At 40.9% G+C, this 22,317-nt stretch overlaps 1 protein-coding gene across 1 annotated transcript in view; it reads right to left on the bottom strand.

Moving 5' to 3' along the window:
* The window catches only part of LOC115472797, a 78,424-nt gene that overhangs the window by 26,709 nt on the left and 29,398 nt on the right, over nucleotides 1–22,317 (bottom strand). Inside the window, exon 3 of the mRNA XM_030207233.1 lies at nucleotides 5,328–6,343. Coding sequence (XP_030063093.1) covers nucleotides 5,439–6,343 — 905 coding nt within the window. The 3' untranslated portion in view covers nucleotides 5,328–5,438. The remainder of the gene's footprint in view (nucleotides 1–5,327; nucleotides 6,344–22,317) is intronic.

Below are 22,317 nucleotides of genomic sequence, written 5' to 3'. Positions count from 1 at the left end.
GCGCATCAGTCTTTGACGAGTATTGCCTTTTTGTCCCAGTTTTTGGGCTAGGGAGACCCTGCAGCATCTTTCTTAGTATAAAAGTTGCTGTGTGGTTATGCATGGACTTACTTAGCCTCGTCTATCAGGTTGGATTGCCTTCCCATCAGCCATGACACTCTATATCAATTGTTGGGGACATTCATCAAGGTTTGTGTTTCTGCGTTTGAGTTTTGTTTATTTCACTTGGATTGTGCAGTTTTGAGGGTAGATGAATTGGTGGCCTTACAGAAACAGGCATTGGTGGACTCTGGTTTTCTTTTGACTAATGTCCAGCTTAGTGTGAGTGTGCTGTGCTTGCATATTCGTAGGTTCTATGACCGACCAGTTTGCAAAAAGGATTTGAGTGACTTTGTGGAAATCCACTAAGCTTCCTTTCTGTCCAGTGCATGGTGTGCTGTACTATATGCACTTGCGCCCTTTAACACTCTATCAGTTTGCTGCAGTCTTAGGAAGGAACCCCTCTATGTATGGCACTCATTCTTTTTGAATTGGGGCAGCTTCCTTTGCTGCCTGGTGAGGGGAGTCCCCAGAAATGCTCAAGATGTTGGGGAGTTGGCGGTCTGACTGTTACAATGATTATGTGAGAATGTGGGAGGTTGGATTTGAAAACTAATTTTTGTCTTTTAGTTTCTGTAGCAGAAGCATTACCTGTGGTAATTGTGTCTGGATTTGTGAGCATTCCTATATCTACTGGGGGCAGTGACGCATGAAGGAGTCTCTTTAGGGATCCAATTTGGGTCTTGCAGAGCTGGGAGTCCACATTCAGTGGCTTGGCCTTCAAGGCATTCTATGGGAACAGCTCTTGCCCTTGTTGTTACAAGCATGCATTTCTCTTCTTCTCAGCTGATTTTGGTGCATTTAGGGGATAAAGGCATGTGCACTGTAACAGGGTGGAGCACATCTGTACGATCAAAAGGACGCTTTTTATTGCTGCTTGTTAATTTCCTTTTGCAAAGCTAGCCTGGTCTAACATTATTCCATGACTGGTATGTCGGGGTGCCCAAAACTTTAAGCTGTCGAGCGGTTGCGAAAGTGTGTTAATGCTGATGAGATTGCTCTCAGGGGGATGGTGCTGTCACTTGAGTTGCATACTAGTGATTGTCTGGGGCTCTATCGCCGTGATGGGGTGCATTTGTCTGATATCAAGGTGGACATTTTCATGAATACTATTCAGGATTTCTTGGAGGAAGACAAGCCGCAGCTGTGGGGGAGCAGTGACAAGCTAGAGGCTGTCACTGCTTATGGCAGAAAGAATGGGGGATGGAGTTGGCTGTATGACCATGCTGTGATATGAAGAGTAAGGAAGGAATATTAAATGGGTCTTGTATGTGTCACTGCCACGAGATGGGGCATGGCCCTATGGCACAGTGGGATGTGTATGAGAGAGGGGGAATAACTGGAAGATGAAAATTGTGAGATTTTGAGCAGCTAGTATGACATCGTCTAGCTGTCTGTGTGGGGACAAGATTAATGTAAGTTTAGATTTAAGCTTGTTATTGTAAAGTTATGTGATGTTTAACAAAAGCTGTGGCCATTGTCCTGTCAATCCTTGTTAAGTAGTTGTCAAAGATGTTTATTTTTGGTTGTGAATGAGGAAGTGAGAAAGGGTGGTGCGAGTGGTAATGTTACTATGAAAAGAAGTAAAAACGTTAAGTATTACTGGATAAACCAAATGTATAAAACAGGTGAGTTTTTAACATTTTCTGAAACTCCAAATAATTTCTACAAAATCTTGTAGCAGTCAGTAGGGAATTCCAAATTGCCACCATCTGATATGATAGTGAAGAAGAAAACTGTTTCACAGACATCAACTTATGGGCTGTAGGGGAACGCAGTGTTTATTGAGCCATGGATAGGCTGAAGCGTCATCCCTCAGTATCTTAAAGGCTGAAATAACTACTTTAAATTGTGTATGTGCTTCCATAGGAAGCCAGTGCAGCATGGAATAGAAAGACTTCCCTGAACTGTATCTATTTAATCTATAAATTAGCCAAACAACTGTATTCTGGACATGGTGCCGCACATGAAACATTTCCTCAACCCCCATCCTAATTACTTCAATCCCCAAATCCCCCAATCCATTCTGCAATTAAGTTGGCCACTGCCCTGTAGCTGCGACAAATGCCCATATTTTCAGATATTTTTCTTATTGAGTTGTCCAATTCTGGTGTTCTTTGCTAGTGACACTTAGGGCTTTGTAAAAGTCTAAAGACTTATCTTTTCCAAAAATCATATTTGTAAATTGATATTTTCATTGTAGAGAACTTTTTGGAATCTACTTTGAACCTAATTTTTGGGAGTTGGCAGAATAGAAATACTATCAAGCTCATTTTCGAAAGAGAACGCCCATCTTTCGACACAAATCGGAAGATGGGCGTCCTTCTCACTGGGTCATCCAAATCGGCATAATCGAAAGCCGATTTTGGACGTCCCCAACTCCTTTCCATTGCAGGGATGACCAATGTTCACAGGGTCATGTCGGAGGCGTAGCGAAGGCGGGACTTGGGTGTGCCTAACACATGGGCGTCCTCGACCCATAATGGAAAAAAAACGGTGTCCCTGACGAGCACTTGGACGACTTTACCTGGTCCTCTTTTTCTTATGACCAAGGCACAAAAATGTGCCTGAACTGACCAGATGACCACCAGAGAGAATCGGGGATGACCTCCCCTTACTCCGCCAGTGGTCACTAACCCCCTCCCACCCTCAAAAAACATCTTTAAAAATATTTTTTTGCCAGCCCCTATGCCAGCCTCAAATGTCATACTCAGGTCCATCATAGCAGTATGCAGGTCCCTGGAGCAGTTTTTGGGGTGCAGTGCACTTCAGGCAGGTGGATCCAGGCCCAACCCCCCTACCTGTTACACTTGTGGTAGTAAATGTGAGCCCTCCAAAACCCACCACAAACCCACTGTACCCACATCTAGGTGCCCCCCTTCACCTGTAAGGGCTATGGTAGAAGTGTACAGTTGTGGGTAGTGGGTTTGGGGGGGGGGTTAGGGGCTCAGCACACAAGGTAAGGGAGCTATGTACCTGGGAGCAATTTATGAAGTCCACTGCAGTGCCCCCTAGGGTGCCCAGTTGGTGTCCTCCAATGTGAGGGGCACCATTGCACTACTAATGCTGGCTCCTCCCATGACCAAAGGGCTTGCATTTGGTTGTTTCTGAGATGGGTGTCCTTGGTTTCCATTATCGCCAAAAATCAGAAACGACCAAGTCTAGGGACGACTATCTCTAAGGACAAACTAAATGTCAAGATTTGGGTGTCCCTGACCGTATTATCAAAACAAAAGATGGGCGTCCATCTTGTTTTGATAATATGGGTTTCCCCGCCCCTCCACATGGACGTTTTGCGAGGACGTCCTCAGCAAAACTTGGGCGTCCCTTTCGATTATGCCCCTCCACAACATATCATAACCACTCTTGCAGTTTATGTCCATCAATTTTAGTTAAAATTTTACTTATTATTTATTTATATATCAGAGAAGGTCTATGGAGCTCTATGCATTTCAGGTTCCAACATTATGTAAAATTCATGTGGCCCTCTGTATAAAGGCTGCCTTCTCCTGCGTTAGCACCTAACACCATAGGCGTCCGGTATAAGAGGCTTGGACAGGCTAAGCCTCCCCTGCTATGCTCTGAGAGGTTTAAATTGTTGATTTACCTCCATCCTCACAGCAGGAGCTGCAGTGAAAGCCCTCTAGCCTTTTGTAAGCAGTTGTAGAAATTGGTTTATGGTTTGTTTACCTTACTGCTGGGAGAGCGGGGGAGGGGGGTTTGGCTGGAGGTGTCCAGGGTTGCCAGGGAGATATTTAACAAGGATGACTTCCTGACCTGCACTGAGCACAGATAGTAACAGAATCGGATACTGGACCAGCATGATCAGAAAAAGTCACCAGACAACTAAGGCAGAAAAGATAATTTTATTTTCATTATAGTGTTTGGAATATGTCCACTTTGAGAATCAGGTGCTCAACATCAAAAGTTTATATTTATTTACTTATTTATGGCATTTTATCCCACATTAAACATGAATTAGGGTGTTTTGTGGCTCTACATGAGAATTGTGATGATATGATCCCTTGTTTCATATTGTTGACGGTCTGCATTTTCCGTATGGGTGGTATATTGGTGTATTAGGTTCTGCCCAGTGTAATATTTATGGTACAGTAAGGTTCTGAGTGTGTTTTGCACAAAGTTGTGCATAGTGTTTTGCAGTTCAACGATTGTGGTTAGAATATGCTTTCAGCAACCACTTTATTCTTTGACATATGATACATATCTAAATTTAATAAAAGGTATTAATTGTGACTTTTATTTTTATTTATTTATTTTTTCTTTGTGTTATCAGACAATTATGGATTTAAGCTCCACCCCTGGCCCCACCCCTAACCCCCCCCCCCCCTTTAGCCTCCCCAAACAGTTGGGCCACCGACCACTTATGCCTAACACAGCTTAGTAACAGAATCCCTTAATGCCAAATGGTCTCAGAAAATATCATCCTAAATTGAAGGTGTAAATGAGGAGACTCAAAATCCTTATACTGCTTATTCGCATATTTCAATTTAGAAGAATCAATTTATGCAGTAGGTATTTCACCCTCAATTATTTCAATAATTTGTTTTAATATGTTTTAGAGTGATATTTGTAAAGTATTTGGAATTAAATACATGCGAAGGATATTGATATTGATATCTACAAATTTATTTATTTGTGATTGATATCCCATTTGATGTGGTTTAAAAAACAACAACAAAACCCTTTTTTGGACACCATATGGTCTCCTGCCTGGTGTCAACATTGATTTTAATAATTATCATTATAACAGATAACAATAAGACTTCTTTAATAGCTGCTTAAGGGGTCCTTTAACTAAGGTACGCTGAAAAATGGCCTGCGCTGGTGTAGACGCGTGTATTGAATGCGCGCAGGTCCATTTTTCAGCGCACCTGCAAAAAAGGCCTTTTTTTGCTGAACATGGACGTGTGGCAAAATAAAAATTAGAGTGTGTCCACTTTAGGCCTGAGAACTTACCACCACCCATTGGTAAGGTCTCACGCATTAACCAGGCAGCAATCGTCAGCGCGTGTACACTTCCGATTACCGCCCAGTTAGTGCCATGTGGTAGAAAATAGAAATTACTTTCTGCCATGCATATTGGACATGCGTAGAAATTAGAATTACCGTCAGGGGCATGCAGTAGCTGGGCAGTAGTTCTAATTTGACGTGGTTGTACACGCATAGACGCCTGTGTGTCTTAGTAAAAGGGCTTCCAAGTGACTCACCTTAATCTGTGGCGCTCTTTCTTTGTCTGATACAATAGCATGAGCTATGTTTTCAGACTTTATTTGTGCCTTAGGGATGGTCACGTTTACTGTTTGATGGTGCTGTTGACATCAGACATATTTTGTAACTCCTAGGGTGGGAAGGCACTTTCTTGTGTTACTTGAATCTGTGCTCATTACATGTCCTTGAATAGCAAGGGAAGAGTGACTGCGTTCTTCAGTATGACAGCAGGCAGACAGCATTTGTGAATCTGATAGAGTCTTGCTGTTGGGTCTGATGTAGGCTGAGTTTTCTTCTCCGGAGATCTCATGCTTATTGACTTCATTAGAGTTGTCAGTGGGAAGTTCTGAAATACACTGTTGAATTGTGTCATGAAAAGAAGGAGGTTTGGACACATTTCTTGATCGAGCTGCCAAATTTGCCTCTTGTTTCTGGTCCCTGAGTTTCGAAATAACTTCCTTGTAGCTCTCATTCACCATTTTGTATATTCCACACTGACTGTCTTTCTGATTTAAAAGTTTTATTTTTGGACTTGCATTTTGATGTTTAGAGCATAGCAAGTATGCCGGGGCTGCTGTGTATTTCAAAGTGCTGGCCTTTTCTCCAGTTGTAGTATTAGAGATTGCTGAAATGACCTTTTCATTTGGAACATGTGGTGTCTTCAACTGCTGATTTCTGACATATGTCAAATATATTAGTCTTTTTACTTTCTCCAAATTGTAAAAATCATCTTTGGCACTCTCCTCATTTATTGGAGCTGTCTGTGTTTGTATTGATGTGTGATGCTGTGATGTGGTTTTACTGGGATTATTTTCTTTTTCTCTGTATTCAGAGCAATTTGCAGGTGCCGTTTGCAGTGAAGGGGAGTTAGCAAAGCTCTGATCTGTTATATTAAGTAACTGTGGTATGATGCCACCAATCAATGAATCTTCCCAGTGAGAGGATAGAACAATGTTACTTTTATCAAGACATTTACACTTTTCTTCTTGTTCTCTATTTTGAAAATCATCTGCATCTTCATTTTAAAATATAGAAAGAGAAATGTGTTAAAATCAATGCAGTTTAAAGACTGTATAACTCATAACAGATGATACAATGCCATCAAGGGGATAATTATGCATACACTTTCCCTTTAAAAATGTGCATAAGTTATGTGCATATTTTTAATACAGTTTAGATCCCAAAGAAACACACAGGCAAATGGTCTGCAAGACCCAGAACAGCAGAAAAAAGAAGAGCAGACCCCCAGGTGATGAAATAAAGCAAAATGTATTGTATTGTATTTACAGACTTCTATGCCACCTTTCACAAATGCTACAAGGCGGATTACAAATAAGAAATTTCAACATTTGAAGGAAATTAAAATATGCATTAAGCATTTAAGAAGAAATTCAATTTACACTTAAAAAATTCACAATACTTTCAATAAAATTGTAATTCCTATCATAATTTTTTTCTAACAGTAGACCTTATTTAAGAAGTGGAGAAAGATTAGCATTAGATTTACCATCTAGGAGGAATGTTAATTGTAAATCATTTAGGGAGAATTCCTTTGCCTTTCAAAATATTAAGATTTGGACCAGCATTCTAACCCAAATTCATCAAATTACTCCATATATTTTATTTAGAAATGCTCTTAAGACCTTTTTCTAGACAGAGATTGTGATTTTATGTTTTTAAACCCGTAAAACCTTTTATAAATCATACATGCCAATATAAAATAGATACAACCATCAACCTTGAGCCAATGTAAATCATTCAATAGCGGAGATTCTTCAGAGTACCTTCCCACGCAATATATTAATCTAGCAGAAGTATTTTGTAATACATGTAAGCTGTTGAGCAAGGGAACAATACAGAGAATTACAATAATCTAAGAGGCCCGTATACTAAGCTGCAGAAGGGCTAAAGCGCGGATCAACAGCTGGGATAATGTGGGTGCCCTGCAGTAGTTCTGAAGTTAGTGTGCGCTGTTTCTCATGGTAGAAAATAATTTTCTATTTTCTACCACAGGGGGCACTCCCAGCGGTATTCGGCAGTATGGCCATATTACCGCGTGCTATCTGATTACCACTGGAGTAGCATGTGAGCCCTCACTGCCAAGTAAATAGGTGGCATTAAGGGCTCAGGCAGTAAATAGCCAAGCACTACTTTTGATATTAGCACACAGCTATTTACCGCCCCATTAAAAAAAGGCCTTTTTACCTGCCATGATAAAAAATGACACAATGCGCACTAATTTCATGCATCCAAACTAGCGCAGGCCACTTTTTACCACAGCTTAGTAAAAGCGCCCCCAAGTGTGGTAAGAACAGCTTGAGTGATGGTTCTAAATTATATAGGACTTCAAGTCAATCTAATAGATCTTAATCAACATAATGTAAAGAAATTTATTTTAACAACCCATTTATCTGGTGTTTGAAAGATAACTTGTCCAATATTATACCCAATACTCTCAATTTTTCTTTAAATTTAAGAATGGCCCCTAAAGGTAAAATTACATTCACTGTTCAGACTTTTTGGTAATCTCCAAAACAAAGCAATGTGGTCTTTTGTGTATTCAATTTAAGAAGATTGGATTTGGCCCAGTCTTCTATTGCAGAGAAAACATATTTCACATGTAAGATGGTGTCATCTACATTGGCTAAAGCAAAAATGTCATCTGCATAAGACAATGAGAAAATGCCTAGAATACCTTTTTAGTAAGGCACGCCCACGTTTTTAGCGTGCGCTAAAATTGTGGGCACGCTAAACGTTAGAGACGCCCATAGGAATGCATTGGCGTCTCTAACATTTAGCGAGCCCACAATAGCATGCGCTAAAAACGTGAGCGCACCTTAGTAAAAAGGGGGCCTAAGTGTCTTCCTATTAAGCTTAAAAATACATTGAACAGTTGAGGAGATAAAGGTGATCCTTGTGGTACTCTACTTATTTAGTGCAGATGAGTAAAAACTACATGCAACTTTCCTCTAACTGCCCAACATGGTGGTCTTATTTCACCCTATCAAGGGCTGCATCAGGGGCTTGACATAAACTAGCTGGAGCAATTCAGTGTTTTCCCTGTCTGGATGACACAGGGCACCATACAAAGTGATGCTCACATACAGCAGGCTGTTTCATTTTAAAATATAGAAAAGAGAAACTTGTTAGAATTAGTGCAGTTTAATGACTGTACAACTCCCAACAACTCAATTGTGGTCGCTGCATCTCAAAAAAGATGTGTTGATAACTTCCCCCCTTAAACAATTTATCAAATTACACCCTGAATAAAATAGTACTTAGATTGTGCACGCTGACACTTACACCTACTCAAGAGAAAGCCTAACGGGTCCTTTTACTAAGGTGTGCAGAAAAATGGCCTGTGCTGGTGTAGACATGTGTATTGGCCACGCTCAGGTTCATTTTTCAGCGCGCCTGCAAAAAAGGCCTTTTTCTTGGCCAAAAATAGACGTGCAACAAAATAAAAATTGGCACTCGTCCATTTTGGGCCTGAGACCTTACCGCCACCCATTGACCTAGCGGTAAAGTCTCACATGTTGACTGGGCAGTAATTGTCTACGCACGTACAATGTCGATTACTGCTCGGCTAGCGCTGCACACTGGAAATTTTCCAGCACGCTTAATAGACGAGTGTAAAAAATGAAATTACCACCCGGGCAACCTGGTAGCCGGGCGGCAGTTCAAAATTGACATGCGTAGGTTACGCTTATGCGCCTACGTGGCTTAGTAAAAGGGCCTCTAAATATTAGCATGTAGGATTAAGTTTACAAATAATGTCCAAATTTGGGTGCCCAAAAAAATTCTATAAACGGCACTCAAAGTTGGATGCCATTTGCAGAATAGCGCTTAGCACTGGATCCATGCTCAATATTAGGTGGGGAGGATTTGCATCAACTGAAACCAGGTGTAAGTCCTTGCACTTAAATTAGGTGCAGATCTGCCTTATTCTATAACACTACATGCATATTCTAGGAATGTCCTTGACCTGCCCATGGCTGTCTCATGGCCACGCCTACTTTTTGTTATCCACACATAAAAATTTGCACATGCAACTTTATAAAATACCAACTACAAAGATGTGTGCGTAAATTCACATAATTGGCGCTAATTGGCTCATTCAATTAAATTCTACATGCAAATTGGGGGTGTGCCAGAATTTGAGCCCACAATTTTGAGCACCATATATAGAATTAGGGGGATACTGTACAAATGTATTATAAAATATGCATGTAAATCGCAACTATGCCCATGATCTACCCAAACACATCCATTGAGCACATCTATAAGTAAGTGCCAAATTACACTGCAAAAATATTTTCAGGCATAATCTAATTTTAAAAGAGGCCTCTGTAAAAAAAAAAAAAAAAAGAAAAAAACCCTTTCAGGGCTATTCTATAACCTAAGTGCTCACATTTATGCAGGTACTGTCCTTGCATTTGTACATGTATGTGCAAACATGCGTACATTCTATCATGGTACTTAAATTATAGTCATGACAAAAAGTTTGCAACCACCACCATTTTCATTATTTATGATTGTTATCTAACAACATATACTGTACATGAAACAAATCAGATTTTAAAGCTTCAAATTGTCTCTGTTTTATTTCGCATCTAAAGTCTTGTCTGCAGACATTTTCTGTTAGAAATCAGTATTTACAGCGATGTGCATTGATCTGGCCAGTTTTCTTCAGAATTCTGGAGTTATCTCCTGAGTCCACACAGCTTTGATCCAATGTATAAGGTCTACTTCAGATGTCTGATTGTGTATGGCCAATTTCTGCTTCATCACAGTTCAAATATAGGCTGTTTCCCGGCCAAGGTTCTATCAGTTATATCTATTCACAAGCCAGCTATGCCTTAATATTGCTAAACTGCCCAATTTGCACACACAATTTAATTGAATAACGAGCCAGTTAGTGCTGATAATTAGGCCTTAACAATCAATTATTGGTGCTAATTGGTTTCAATTAGAAATTACATGTGTTAAACTTAGGTGCTGAGATCCGCATGTAAAACTTACGTGCAGGTCTAAAAGAGGGGTGCAGCCATGGGAGGGTCATGAGCAGATCAGGGGTGTTTCTTTAATTTATGCACATTGTTATAGAATAAAGGAGATCTGCGCCTAATTTAGTCACAGTGATTTACACCAAGGTTTCATTAGTGAAGAATGTCGTCCTTAAATGTAGTTGTGGTTTCCAGTGCTAAGCGTTATTCTATAAATGGCACTAATTTTAAGCACTCTCTATAGAATAGCTCTAAATGCTACTTTTTTCTGCACTGATTATTTAGGCACCATTTATAGAATTTAGTCCTATATCTGTGGTAAGTTTACTACACTAGTAAAAGGGCCCCTTGAAGTACCTGAGGTTTGTTGACCTGCCTTTGCTCTTACTAGCACCACAGGGTCTCACATAATGTAATGTTTTGTACTGGCAAGACCATGATGTATTGTATAGAGTACCTGGAAAAATATTTGAGTATATGAAGCTGTGTTCACTCATAATGTTTGGAGCCCTAACACTCCAGATTAGCAGGTGCTCCTTCAGGCTGGGCCTTTTGGACAGCTCTGTATTTTCCTCATTAGTGATATCTTCTAATGAGTTGTAGGGCCTCAAGAGACAATGGTGGCTGAGGATTCTGGATGGAATACAAGACAGATCTTTACAGTCTGTAAAGCATGTAAAACCTGAGTTATAGCACTTTGGTCACTCTGAAATGGCTATCAGAGTTTGTGAGTAAAATTGTGGGGCTTGTTTTTTATGTGTATTGGCTTTAATGCTATGTGTCTTGGCCTAAATGTTCAGTGTCTACGAGTGGGGCCCTGATTTAAGTCCATGCCGTGAAAGTTATCTGCTGGTTTTTATTTATTTATGTATTTATTATTAGGATTTATTTACCACCTTCTTGAAGGAATTCACTCAAGGCGGTGTATAGTAAGAATAGATCAAACATGAGCAATAGGCAATTACAGCATTACAAATATTCAAATAACAATACAAAGTATGGCATAGTATACTACTTACAATGTCAACATAATACATATTAGAATATTTTAATTGACAGTGAAGGGTATAAGCAAAGATGAAACATATACATAGGTAAGAGAGTAAAGAGTTGGAAAGTAAGGTCACTAATTTAAAAAAAGTTGCACATGAGGCCAGAAAGATGGTTAAATATTATCTCAGCTAGGGTAGGAGTGGATAAACATGTCCTGCTGCAGTATGTGCAGCCCGTGTCTCTCCTTTTGTGTGAGTGAGACTATTAATTAGTTACTTCTTCCATTAAAGGCCTGGTTGAAGAGCCAAGCTTTCACTTGCTTCCTGAAGTACAGATAGTCTTGTGTTAAGCAGAGCCTTTCAGGCAGTGCATTCCAGAGAGTGGGGGCTATTCTGGAGAAGGCTCACTTGCGGGTATCACATTGTGTAATTTCTTTTGGAGAGGGTGTAGTGATGGATTCCACAAGTAGCTGGATCTGCCTCTGGCCATATGGGTGCTTGACCTACACTCTGCAACATTTCAAGCCGGCTTGTATCAGTGCTGTTTGACCCTACTGCATGGAAGGATTGGTAGTTCTGATTGCCCTCTGTCATTGTCTTACTAAGTGAAGGATACATTTTTCTGCATAGTGTGGGGTCAAGTACAGGCTGGAGCAGCTGTGACACATGGCCCACACATGTGAAGAGCTATGTGACTGGACTTTCAAGACGAAGCTTGGGCTTTCACACCACCTGAGTGGTACTTGGACAAAGGCAAAAAGAAAACAGGGTCCTGGTTGTTCTACTCTTTTTTTGTACAATGCTTGCATACCATGTGGCTTTCTCTTGTTATCTATTGGATCTTGAGTGGTTAGGGGAGGATGGAATGGCTACTGTACCATGGTTACATCAAGAGAAAACACTTATTTGGCTGTTTGACCCCTATCAGTAGTATTCACAGTTAGCTTGAATGCACTTAGCTCTTCCTTTTCAGGAGCCAGTAAGTCCAACCATGCTAACTGTGTATGGTAAGTACCAGGCACTAACTTCAAAGTGCAGTTCATGTCCATTGTCTGTTCATAACCCACCCATTTCCTGCCCTATAGCACATCATGCCCTTAGCACATCATGCCCTCAGCATGCAAATTAATGTGCACATTAACTGGTACTGCCAATGTAATGTTCATATGCTAACTGATGAGCATGCTTAAATAAATAAGCCCCTTGAGCTTTCTCCTGGGAGGAAATTTAAATAGACATATCTATCTAACTTTTTAGCAGTCAAGAATTTGAATCAGTCCAGCAACTTGCTATTCTACCTACCTATGAATTATGGATAGAATATAAAACACAATGACTGCATGAAGAATTTTAAACAGCATACACTGATCACAGAGGTGCCATAGAGGATGGTATTTCAGACTTGTCAGGTAAAGACATGAGGGGCCCTTTTACCAAGCTGCATAAATGTCTACGCGCGCCCAACGTGCGCCAAATCCAAGTTACTGGCCAGCTACCACATGGCCCTTGTAGTAATTTCATTTTTAGTGTATGTCCAAAAATATTTTTTATTTTCTGATGCGTGTCAGCTATGCGTGTCAAGTGGCATTTGACACTCGTAGGTCATTACAGCCCGGTTACCATGTGAGACTTTACCGCTAGTTCAATGGCTGGTGGTAAGGTCTCAGGCCCAAAATGGACGCGCAGCAATTTTCATTTTCCGCACGTCCATTTTTGGCAAAAATTTTAAAAAGGCATTTTTTACAGGTGCACTAAAAAATGATTCTGAGCACGCCCAAAACACGCGTCTACACTACCGCAGGCCATTTTTCAGTGCACCTTAGTAAAAGGACCCCTGAGTAGCTTCTTTGTGCCAGTTTACTGAAGATTTAAGTACACATATAGCAGATACAGCATGTATTGGAACATAACAGTGCATATGCAGACGAATCGTGGAAAGCATTTACAATAAGCACTACGTAAGCGGAAGTATTTCTTCTATAGTTCTCAGAAACATAGCTATGCCATTTCTCCAAAAAATGTCAGATCAATGTTTATGTAGAGAGCTTTACCAAAGCAGAATTTTTACCTATTAAAAAGGCCATTTTGTAGCATATTTTAATACTGGCCGTATAACACTCAAAAACTAATACCCAGCAAACACATTTTTGGAAATAATCCCTTTCACGAGAGGCTGCATGTTAAAGCCTCATGTTAAACCACAGTCTACAATTTTCCTATCAGTTCAGTGATGCAACAAAATCTTTTGCTAACATGCTTTCTCTGGTATACTTTGGAGGCTCATCTTAAAGGCTCAACATACAATTATCCTTTCTGCACATTGTGTCCCTTAATAGGCAGTAACTAACATTTTCATGTTGCTTTAAATAAAATCCCAATAAAAGACTCTGTGGTAGAATGTAATACACTTCTTTATCATGTGGAGGGGCAATTTCAATATGATATATAAATCCAACTTTGAATGTTTTGATGAAATCATCTAAAAATCAAGTGGCGAACATGGCCATTTTCGAACCTGAAAAATATCTTTTTGTTTCAAAAATGGCCACTTTCTAGACATTTTTAGATGTTTTGTGCTCAGTGCTTTTTTCTTTTGTGACCATTTTCACAAAAAAACAAATCATCCAAGGGAAAAACACACAAAAACAAGCCATTGGGATATATGAGGGGCCTGCAATCTTAGCAGGATGGCCACACAGACATCCCAACAGAGCAGTGGGGCAGCCTAGGGGGCTCTGCAGTGGACTTCACATAAAAGGTGCCGGGTACACAATTCACCATTACCCCCTTATATTGTATGGGGAGCCCTACAAAAACCACCAAAAACCTACTATACCAAACTGTACACCAATATAAAAGCCCTTATGCCTGCAGGTGTCACCTATATGTGGGTACAGTAGATTTTTGGTGGGTTTTGGAGGGCTCACGCTTTCTACCAAAAGTGTAACATTTATAGTGTGATATGGGCCTGAGTCCTTTTCTCTAAAGTGCACAGCACTGACCACTAGACTACTCCAGGGACCTGCTTGCTGCTCTAATAGGACTGGCCATAACATCTGAAGATGTCATAAAGACTGGTAAGTAATATTTTTAATCATATCTTTTGGGGGTGGGAGGGTGTCAGTGACCATTGGGGGAGTAAGGGGGTCATGCTTTAATCCCTCCAGTGGTCATTTAGGGCACCTTTTTATGACTTAGTCGTGACTAAGAAAAAACACCACTGATGGAAAACATGGCCTCAAAAAATTAAGGACTCCTTTTACCAAGAGGTGGTAAGCCCAACGCAGGCTTATCGTTCGCTATACAGGAAGCACCACTGGCCTACCGCAGCAGCCTGGTGGTACATCCCACCCTTAATGCACCGTCATTTCCGGCGCTACAAAAATTAATTTATTTTGTAGCACCAGAGTGTATCTGGTGGTAATCGTGCAGTGCCGTGTGCTGCCCTGTTACTGACGGGTTAATGAGGGAGCCCTTACCGCTACCTCAACGGGTGGCGGTAAGGGCTCCTCTTACAAATGGCCGCAGGCAAGTGCTTTACTTGTTGCCTAGCCATTTCCTGTAGGAAATCGAGACTTCCCTTTTACCAGCTGTGGTAAAAGGGGGCCTTGGAGCGCTTGTAAAACACATGCGGATGGCAGCGCCGGCCCCCTTTTGCAGCAGCTAGGTAAAAGGGGCGCTAAATGTGCAACGCAATACTACAGATATGAATCCCACACTATTCACAGTGCTATAAGTATAAATATAAACAAAATGCCTAATTTAGGAGGAAAGAACTCAGTGGCCACATAAACCAAAAATTGCTCCAAGGACTATGGTAAGCCTCACAATTGTTCCACCATTATCGGTCAAGACAACCTCCTATATCAATATTTTTAATATATAACAGCATCACAACTTATATATTTATATAATAAAAAAGGTAAGCAGCATAATTTCCCAGAATTCCATGCTGTTGAATAGGTGTCAGCTTGGCAGCATTGTGGCATTATAGGATGTTGATGGCTAAGCTCCTGAAGAAGCCAATATGGGCAAAATGGATGGCTCCGTAGAGCCTTAAGAGATAGTTGTCATTCAATTGAGCCTTAATTCTGTGAATTTATGTTGCTTACCTTTCTTGTTTATATAAAGTTATAAGCTGTGATGTTGTTATATATTAAAAATATTGATATAGGAAGTTTGCAATATTCTTATTATGAGGCTTACCATATTCTTTGGAGCAATTTTTGGCTCTTTCAGTATATGCAGCCACTGAGATCTGCCTTCCTAAATTAGGCATTTTATTTATATTTATACTTACACTTGTATCACTGTGAATAGTGTGGAATTCATATTTATAGTATTTAGTTGTGGTTGAAACAGGTCCAGACCAAAACGTACAACTTTTAGCCCTGGATGCTTTTGCTTTGTTCCATTATGGCAGAAAAATGTCCAAGTTGTGGGAATGCCTGAATCCCACCCCCAACCTGCTCCCTTGTGATTTGCATGCACTGCAGACGAACTACATAAAAAAAATCTTAAAAATGTGTTTCAAATATAGCAATTTGGACGTTTTTGGAAGAGAAACATCCATCTGCCGTTTTGTGCTGCTTTTTGGATGTTTTTCTGTTTAAAAGTGAGCCTTATAGTATACCTGAAGTACCCTTGAAATCCAAAAGAAAATTCTTGTCAAATTTCTTTTAGGAGAGGTCAAATGAGGACTGTAGTTATTATGCATTAAGCATTGCTTCCAAAGGTCATATGAATAGCCACTTTAATGCAGGGGAAGATGAGTTTAATATGCTACCATTTTTTTAATGCTATTCTTCCCTGCCTGGTAGGTTACCTTTTACCAGAATTTTGAGTTTCAGTGTATACACAAAACCCGTTCGTGAAAAGGTAAAATGTGATGTACCATTGTAATTAATTATTTTATACTAGTAAAAAAGGCCCGTTTCTGACACAAATGAAACGGGCGCTAGCAAGGTTTTCCTCGGAGTGTGTATGTTTGAGAGAGTATATGTGAGAGTGACTGTGTGTGAGAGAGAGAGTGAATGTGCGAGTGTGTGTGTGTGTGAGAGTGAGTCTGGTTGCGAGTGTGTCTGTGAGAGAGAGTGTGTGTGTGTGTGTGTGTGAGAATGAGAGTGTGTGCAAGTGCGTATGTGAGACACTGTGTGAGAGAGAGAGTGTATTTCACACAGATACAGTGTGTGCGAGAGAGAGAGTGTGTGTGAGACACAGACTCTCTGTGAGACTGAGTGTATGAGACCACGAGAGTGTGTGAGTGACTGTGTGACACATAGAGCGTGAATGTGATACAGTGTGAGACATAGAGTGTGAGAGAGAGAAAGACATTGACTATGAGAGAGAGTGTGTGAGAGAGAGAGAGAGTGTGTGTCTGACAGATACCTCCCCCTCCCCTTCTCTGGTGTCAGGCCCCCCTCCCTCCCTCCCTCCCTCTCTCTCGTGTCTAAGCATTACTGTGCAGGACGCTGAGCTCTGGCTGTGCTTCAAGGAACTGACCAATCCCATTTAATAGAATGTACCTCCAACATTCTGAAGCCAAGAAACCTTGTGTGGTTGGTCACTTCTGCTTCTGACAAACCCGGAAGTACGTGATGTCAATTCAGGAGATGGATACAGAGAGCAGGAATGCCTCAGCCATACAGTCAGCTTCAGAATGTTGGAGATGCGTTTTATTATATAGGATTATTCCACCCTCCAAACTGAGCTCTATTTTTATTGCTACTGAACAGATGTTAATATGTAGATAATCAAATTTGACTTTGGGGACTCTGAACCCAGTCCATGTTCTGTATGTATTTTCTCCCTAAATCCAGATCTGAATCCCACCTAGATTGGCACCAACTTGGAAGTCTCCCCAGAGCCCATAAAAATAGGGAAATATTGTCCCATAAACAAACTCTACTACTCTGCAACCACAATCTTAAGAGCAATCTTATTTTTTGTCTTTCTTGCTGTCCAAGATAACCAAATGTGATTTAATCAAATGCTTTCTAACCTGCCCTTTAATCATAGGGAGAATATAGGGTGGAGAACAACATTTCTAACTACACAAAAATCAAACACACTAATACATGTTCATACTAAAATTATTCTCTGTAACAAAATCACACATAGTCATTTTATTCTTTCTAGTTGACACCTGAGAGAAGAAACCAACAAACTTTATTCTGACTGTTGTCCAGAAATAGCACTTTGTTAATTCTTTTGATTCTGCAAGGTTAATTGAACAGAACCAAACCAAACTCTATGGCATTATCTGGCCGGAGGCACAAAGCCCTTTTCCAAAAGATTTGGGACTTTTGTCTTTCCTTCTGATACTCATCCACTGCCAGCAGCAGTAACCTACAGTAATTTTAGGATAGTTTTGATTTAGTCACATGTTAATAATTTTGGAATGTGTGTAGATTATGGAGTTGTAGCCACCATTTTAAAGCTGCAGCAGCTAGGGGAAGAGCGAGTGGGTTTCACTCCTGCCCCAAAGACCCACTCAACCACCAAGGAGGTAAAGATAGGCACGGGGGAGAGGGATACTGAAACCCAGGAAGGCTTGGTATTGGTGGGGTAGGGGATCAGATAGGGGCAGTATTGGAGGGGGAGGGCATTTGAAATGGCGGCTGGGTTCAGGGGTGGGGCTAGTCATGTAATGGGAGTGCTCGGGAGAGAGGGTATGGGAGCACATTTATGGCAGTCAAGACACCACTCACAGCTATGTGGGTGCTAGTCAACATACACAAGTTAATGCAAAAATAGAAGACAGAAGTGCATACACTCTTTTTAATCACCAGCTTTTATCACCTTAGCTTAAATTATAGTGATAAATTGACACACCAAAGTATGCTCATAAGGGAGAAAAAAGCCTCAGAACCCTTGTTCAACCCAAAATCCACCTAGTAAAGTGACAACATTATAGGGTATTTTTCAGATCATCAGCAAAAAACCTCCCTATAAAAAGCATTAAAACTTGGTACAATGCCAGTCTTCACTGGTAACCCAATAAGCATGACTTAAAAATTGTAAAACAACCCATCTTTTCAATTTATCACTACAACTTGCACAAGTTCACAGTCTTGATGTTCATTCATCTTAAACAATCCTAGAGGAGTACCCTAATGGTTGAGCCAGTGGCGGCCCTACCATTAGGTCAACTGAGGCGGGGGCCTCAGGTGGCACTCTTTATGGTGCAGCATTTCCCCCTCCTTCCTTCCTCAACTCCCCTCCCCATCCTACCTTCTTTTTTGTTGTTGCTTTTTTCAAAACTTGGTAGTGGCAGCAATCCCCATTGGCTTGGGGAGGGGTGTTGAAGAAAGAAGGGGGAAGATGCCAGACTGTGGCTGGGAGGGAGGAGGAAGTTGGCAAAGCAAGTGTGGAAAGATGTTCGACTTGAGGAGGGGGGGGCGCAATGCTGGGGGGCCAGGGAGCCACCTTATCTCTTCCTCAGGCAGCAGATTGCCTTGGGCCGCCCCTGGTTAGAGCAGCACACTTAATGATACTTGAATAGGTGTAACTAACTGCACTGCATTATCTACAATGAAGTTAACATGTGATAAAGACATTTGTATTGTTAAATTGTATGGGACGATGTTTGGAATGCCCCCCAACGGTTTGACATTTCTGGTTGTTTGATTTATTAAAATTAAAAAAGCTGCAGAGGTTTTGCAGTTACCACTTATTATTTATGGCAATTAATGCATGGAAACGACAAAAAAAAATACTACATTTTAGAAAATTTAGCCCTAGGTGTTTTAGAGGGCAATTATCTTGCACTGACAGTTTCACCTTTCTGTAGTATTCCATAGCACAGACATTGTTTTCATTACATAATTTAACAAATGGCTCTTGGGGGCCCCCACCAACATATAACTTCATCAGTTTAGGAGGAACATGGCTTATAACTTACTTCTCCACCAGCCATCAATTTACCATAACAAGGAATAAACATGCAAATCAGCTGGCATTATCAAAATTCTGTGCTTCTTTTTATAAGATTTTTCTTGTTATCAAGTTTCCTAGCAACCAAGTCAGCAGCTTTGTGTAAGATTCCCACAAATATCCTTATGTTCAGTCACTGTAGCACCAGAACATTAATTCTGAAGCTCTTTGAAAAAGCTCTTCATTTCCTTATTATTCTAGGGGCCCTTTGTTCTTTCTGCACTTACAGGTATGCCCACTGGAAAGAATTTAGGGTTATAAAATGTACCTCCTTTGGTACAACTAGGGTGACAATATTGTGTAAATTTAACAGCACTACCAAAGATTTCAAGCACAACAGAACTTTTAATTATGGGTTTTCCATATGGCCAAGATTATGAGGACAACAAATAATAGAATTTTCACCACAATTATTTAAATTACTTCAGTGCAGCAACACAATCCACTCATGCAGCCTTAATCAATAGTTTTAAAGGAGGAAAAGATCTTAGAAGTAAGATGTTCATGAAACGGTACAAACAGGTAATCAGAACCATCATGAACAACCTTAGGGGATGGAGGAGTAACCTAGTAGTTACTGTTGTGGGCTAAGCCCCAGGGAAACCACAGTTCAAATCCACAGATGCACCTTGTGACTTTGGGAACCCTCCATTACCTCGGGGACAAACTTATAAGCCCTCAGGCAATGGAGAAATAACCTAATGAATCTTAAAGCAATTCACCTTGAAGTACTACTGAAAAGGAGTGAGATACAATAGGGCAAACATGAACTTTCTATTTGAATTCAATGGAATACATGTGGCCTTATAGGATATAGCCCTTAAAAAAGAAAGTTCCTTTTAATACAGGCTTTTCATTTTTGACATTGTTTTGTGATTGGTCAATCCATGATATGAGCTTGATCTTGTGATTAGCTTAGGTGAATGATTCCTCCTTTATCATTGAGCATTAAGGGCCTCTTCTACTAAACCACGCTAGTGATTCCCGGTGCGGCAAATGCAACACAGTTCATTCAATTTGAATGCGCTGCCTCGCATTTGCCGCATGGGAATCACTAGAGAGGTTTAGTAAAAGAGGCCCTTAAATGCTAACACAGCACCATGTTTTTCAACAAAAACCAGCAGGTATTTGCCACTTGAATTTTGAGCAGCATGCAATATTCAAGGTGCATTTCCATATTTCCTGTGGATTTCAGTACTTATTATTAAGGGGCCTGATATTCAAAGTGATTTAAGTAGACAGTAGAGACTTCTGAGAAAATTAAAAAGCCATGGGTTAGGAGGAAATTCTGTGTTGTGGATTAGAAATTGGTTATTGGACAGAAAACAGAGGATAGGGTTAAATGGCCATTTTTCTTAGTGGAGGAGGGTGAATAGTGGAGTGATTCAGGGATTTGTACTGGGATAAGTGCTATTTTACATATTTAGAAATGATCTGGAAATCAAAACAACAAGTGAGGTGATTATATCTGCAGATGACATATGTGGACTATGAAAAATTGCAAGAAGACCTTAGGAAATTGGAAGACTGGGCATCCAAATGGCAGAGGAAATTTAATGTGGACAAATGCAAAGTGATGCACATTGGGAAGAATAATCCAAATCACTTTGCATTTGTCCACATTAAATTTCATCTGCCACTTGGATGTCCAATCTTCCAATTTCATAAGGTCTTTCTGCAATTTTTCCACAGTTTGCATGTGTTTTAACAACTTTGAATAGTTTTGTGTCATCTGCAAACTTACCCCACCACCTTTTACAAAGCCACACTAGCGCCTGCTGTGCAGTAATGCCGACACAGCCCATTCACTTTGAATGGGCTGTGTCGGCATTACCGCACCTGCAGTCACTAGCGCGGCTTTATAAAAAGGGGGGTGGGGGGTTAATCACCTCACTTGTTGTTCCAATTTCCAAATCATTTTCAAATATGTTAAATAGCACCGGTCCCAGTACACATTCCTGTGGCACTCCACTATTCATCCTATTCCATTGAGAAAAATGTCCATTTACCTCTACCTTCTGTTTTCTGTCCAATAACCAATTCCTAATCCACAACAGAACATTGCCTCCTACCACATGACTCTTTAATTTTCTAAGGAGTCTCTCATGAGAAACTTTGTCAAAAGCTTTCTGAAAATCTAGATACACTACATCAACCACCTCACCTTTATCAACATGTTTATTCACACCTTCAAAGAAAAAATGCTAATTGGTGAGGCAAGACTTCCCATGGCTGAATCCATGCTGACTCTATTCCATTAAACCATGTTTATCTTATTCTTTATAGTAGTCTCCACTATTTTGAACGGCACTAACGTCAGGCTTTCTAGTCATGAACTAATGGTACCAAGAATTCCCTTACACGCTTTCTGCTTCAATGCACCTGAAAAAGTTGTTACTGTTTGCCTTAATGGCAAGTTTCTCTTCATAATCTCTTTAAGGCTTCTTTATCAATGCTTTTCATCTAACTTGCCAGTGCTTATGTTGCTTCTTATTTTCTTCATTCAGATCCGTTTCCCATTCTTTGAGGCAGTGGCGTACCAAGGGGGGGGGGGCGGTGGGGGCGGTCCGCCCCAGGTGCACGCCACTGGGGGGGTGCCGCGTGCCTGTCTACTCTGCTCGTTCCATGCTCCCTCTGCCCCGGAACAGGTTACTTCCTGTCGAGCGAAGCCGACAGGCGAGCGGCACCCCCCCCCCCCCCAGCAGATAAAAATGCACCCGGGGGTGTCCTTTTGCCGGGGGGAGGTGTGTCCTTTCGCCGGGGGTAGGGGGGGTCGCACTGCACCAGGGGGGTGTCCTTTCGCCAGGGGTGGGGGGGTCATGCTGCACCCGAGGGGGGGGGGCGCATCAGTGATCCGCCCCGGGTGTCAGCCACCCTAGGAACACCACTGCTTTGAGGGATGTTCTTTTGGCTCTAATAGCCTCTTTCACTTCACCTTTTAACCATGCTGGCTGTCATTTGCTCTTCTTTCCTTGTAAATACGTGGAATGCATCTGGTCTGTGCTTCCAAGATGGTATTTTTAAATAACGTCCATGCCTGATTTAAAGTCCTAACC

This window comes from Microcaecilia unicolor, chromosome 6 (assembly GCF_901765095.1).
Source record: "Microcaecilia unicolor chromosome 6, aMicUni1.1, whole genome shotgun sequence".
In the NCBI taxonomy this organism is placed as follows: Eukaryota; Metazoa; Chordata; class Amphibia; order Gymnophiona; family Siphonopidae; genus Microcaecilia; species Microcaecilia unicolor.
The sequence above is the reverse complement of the archived record's forward strand: the minus strand, read 5'-3'. Positions and strand labels throughout refer to the sequence as shown.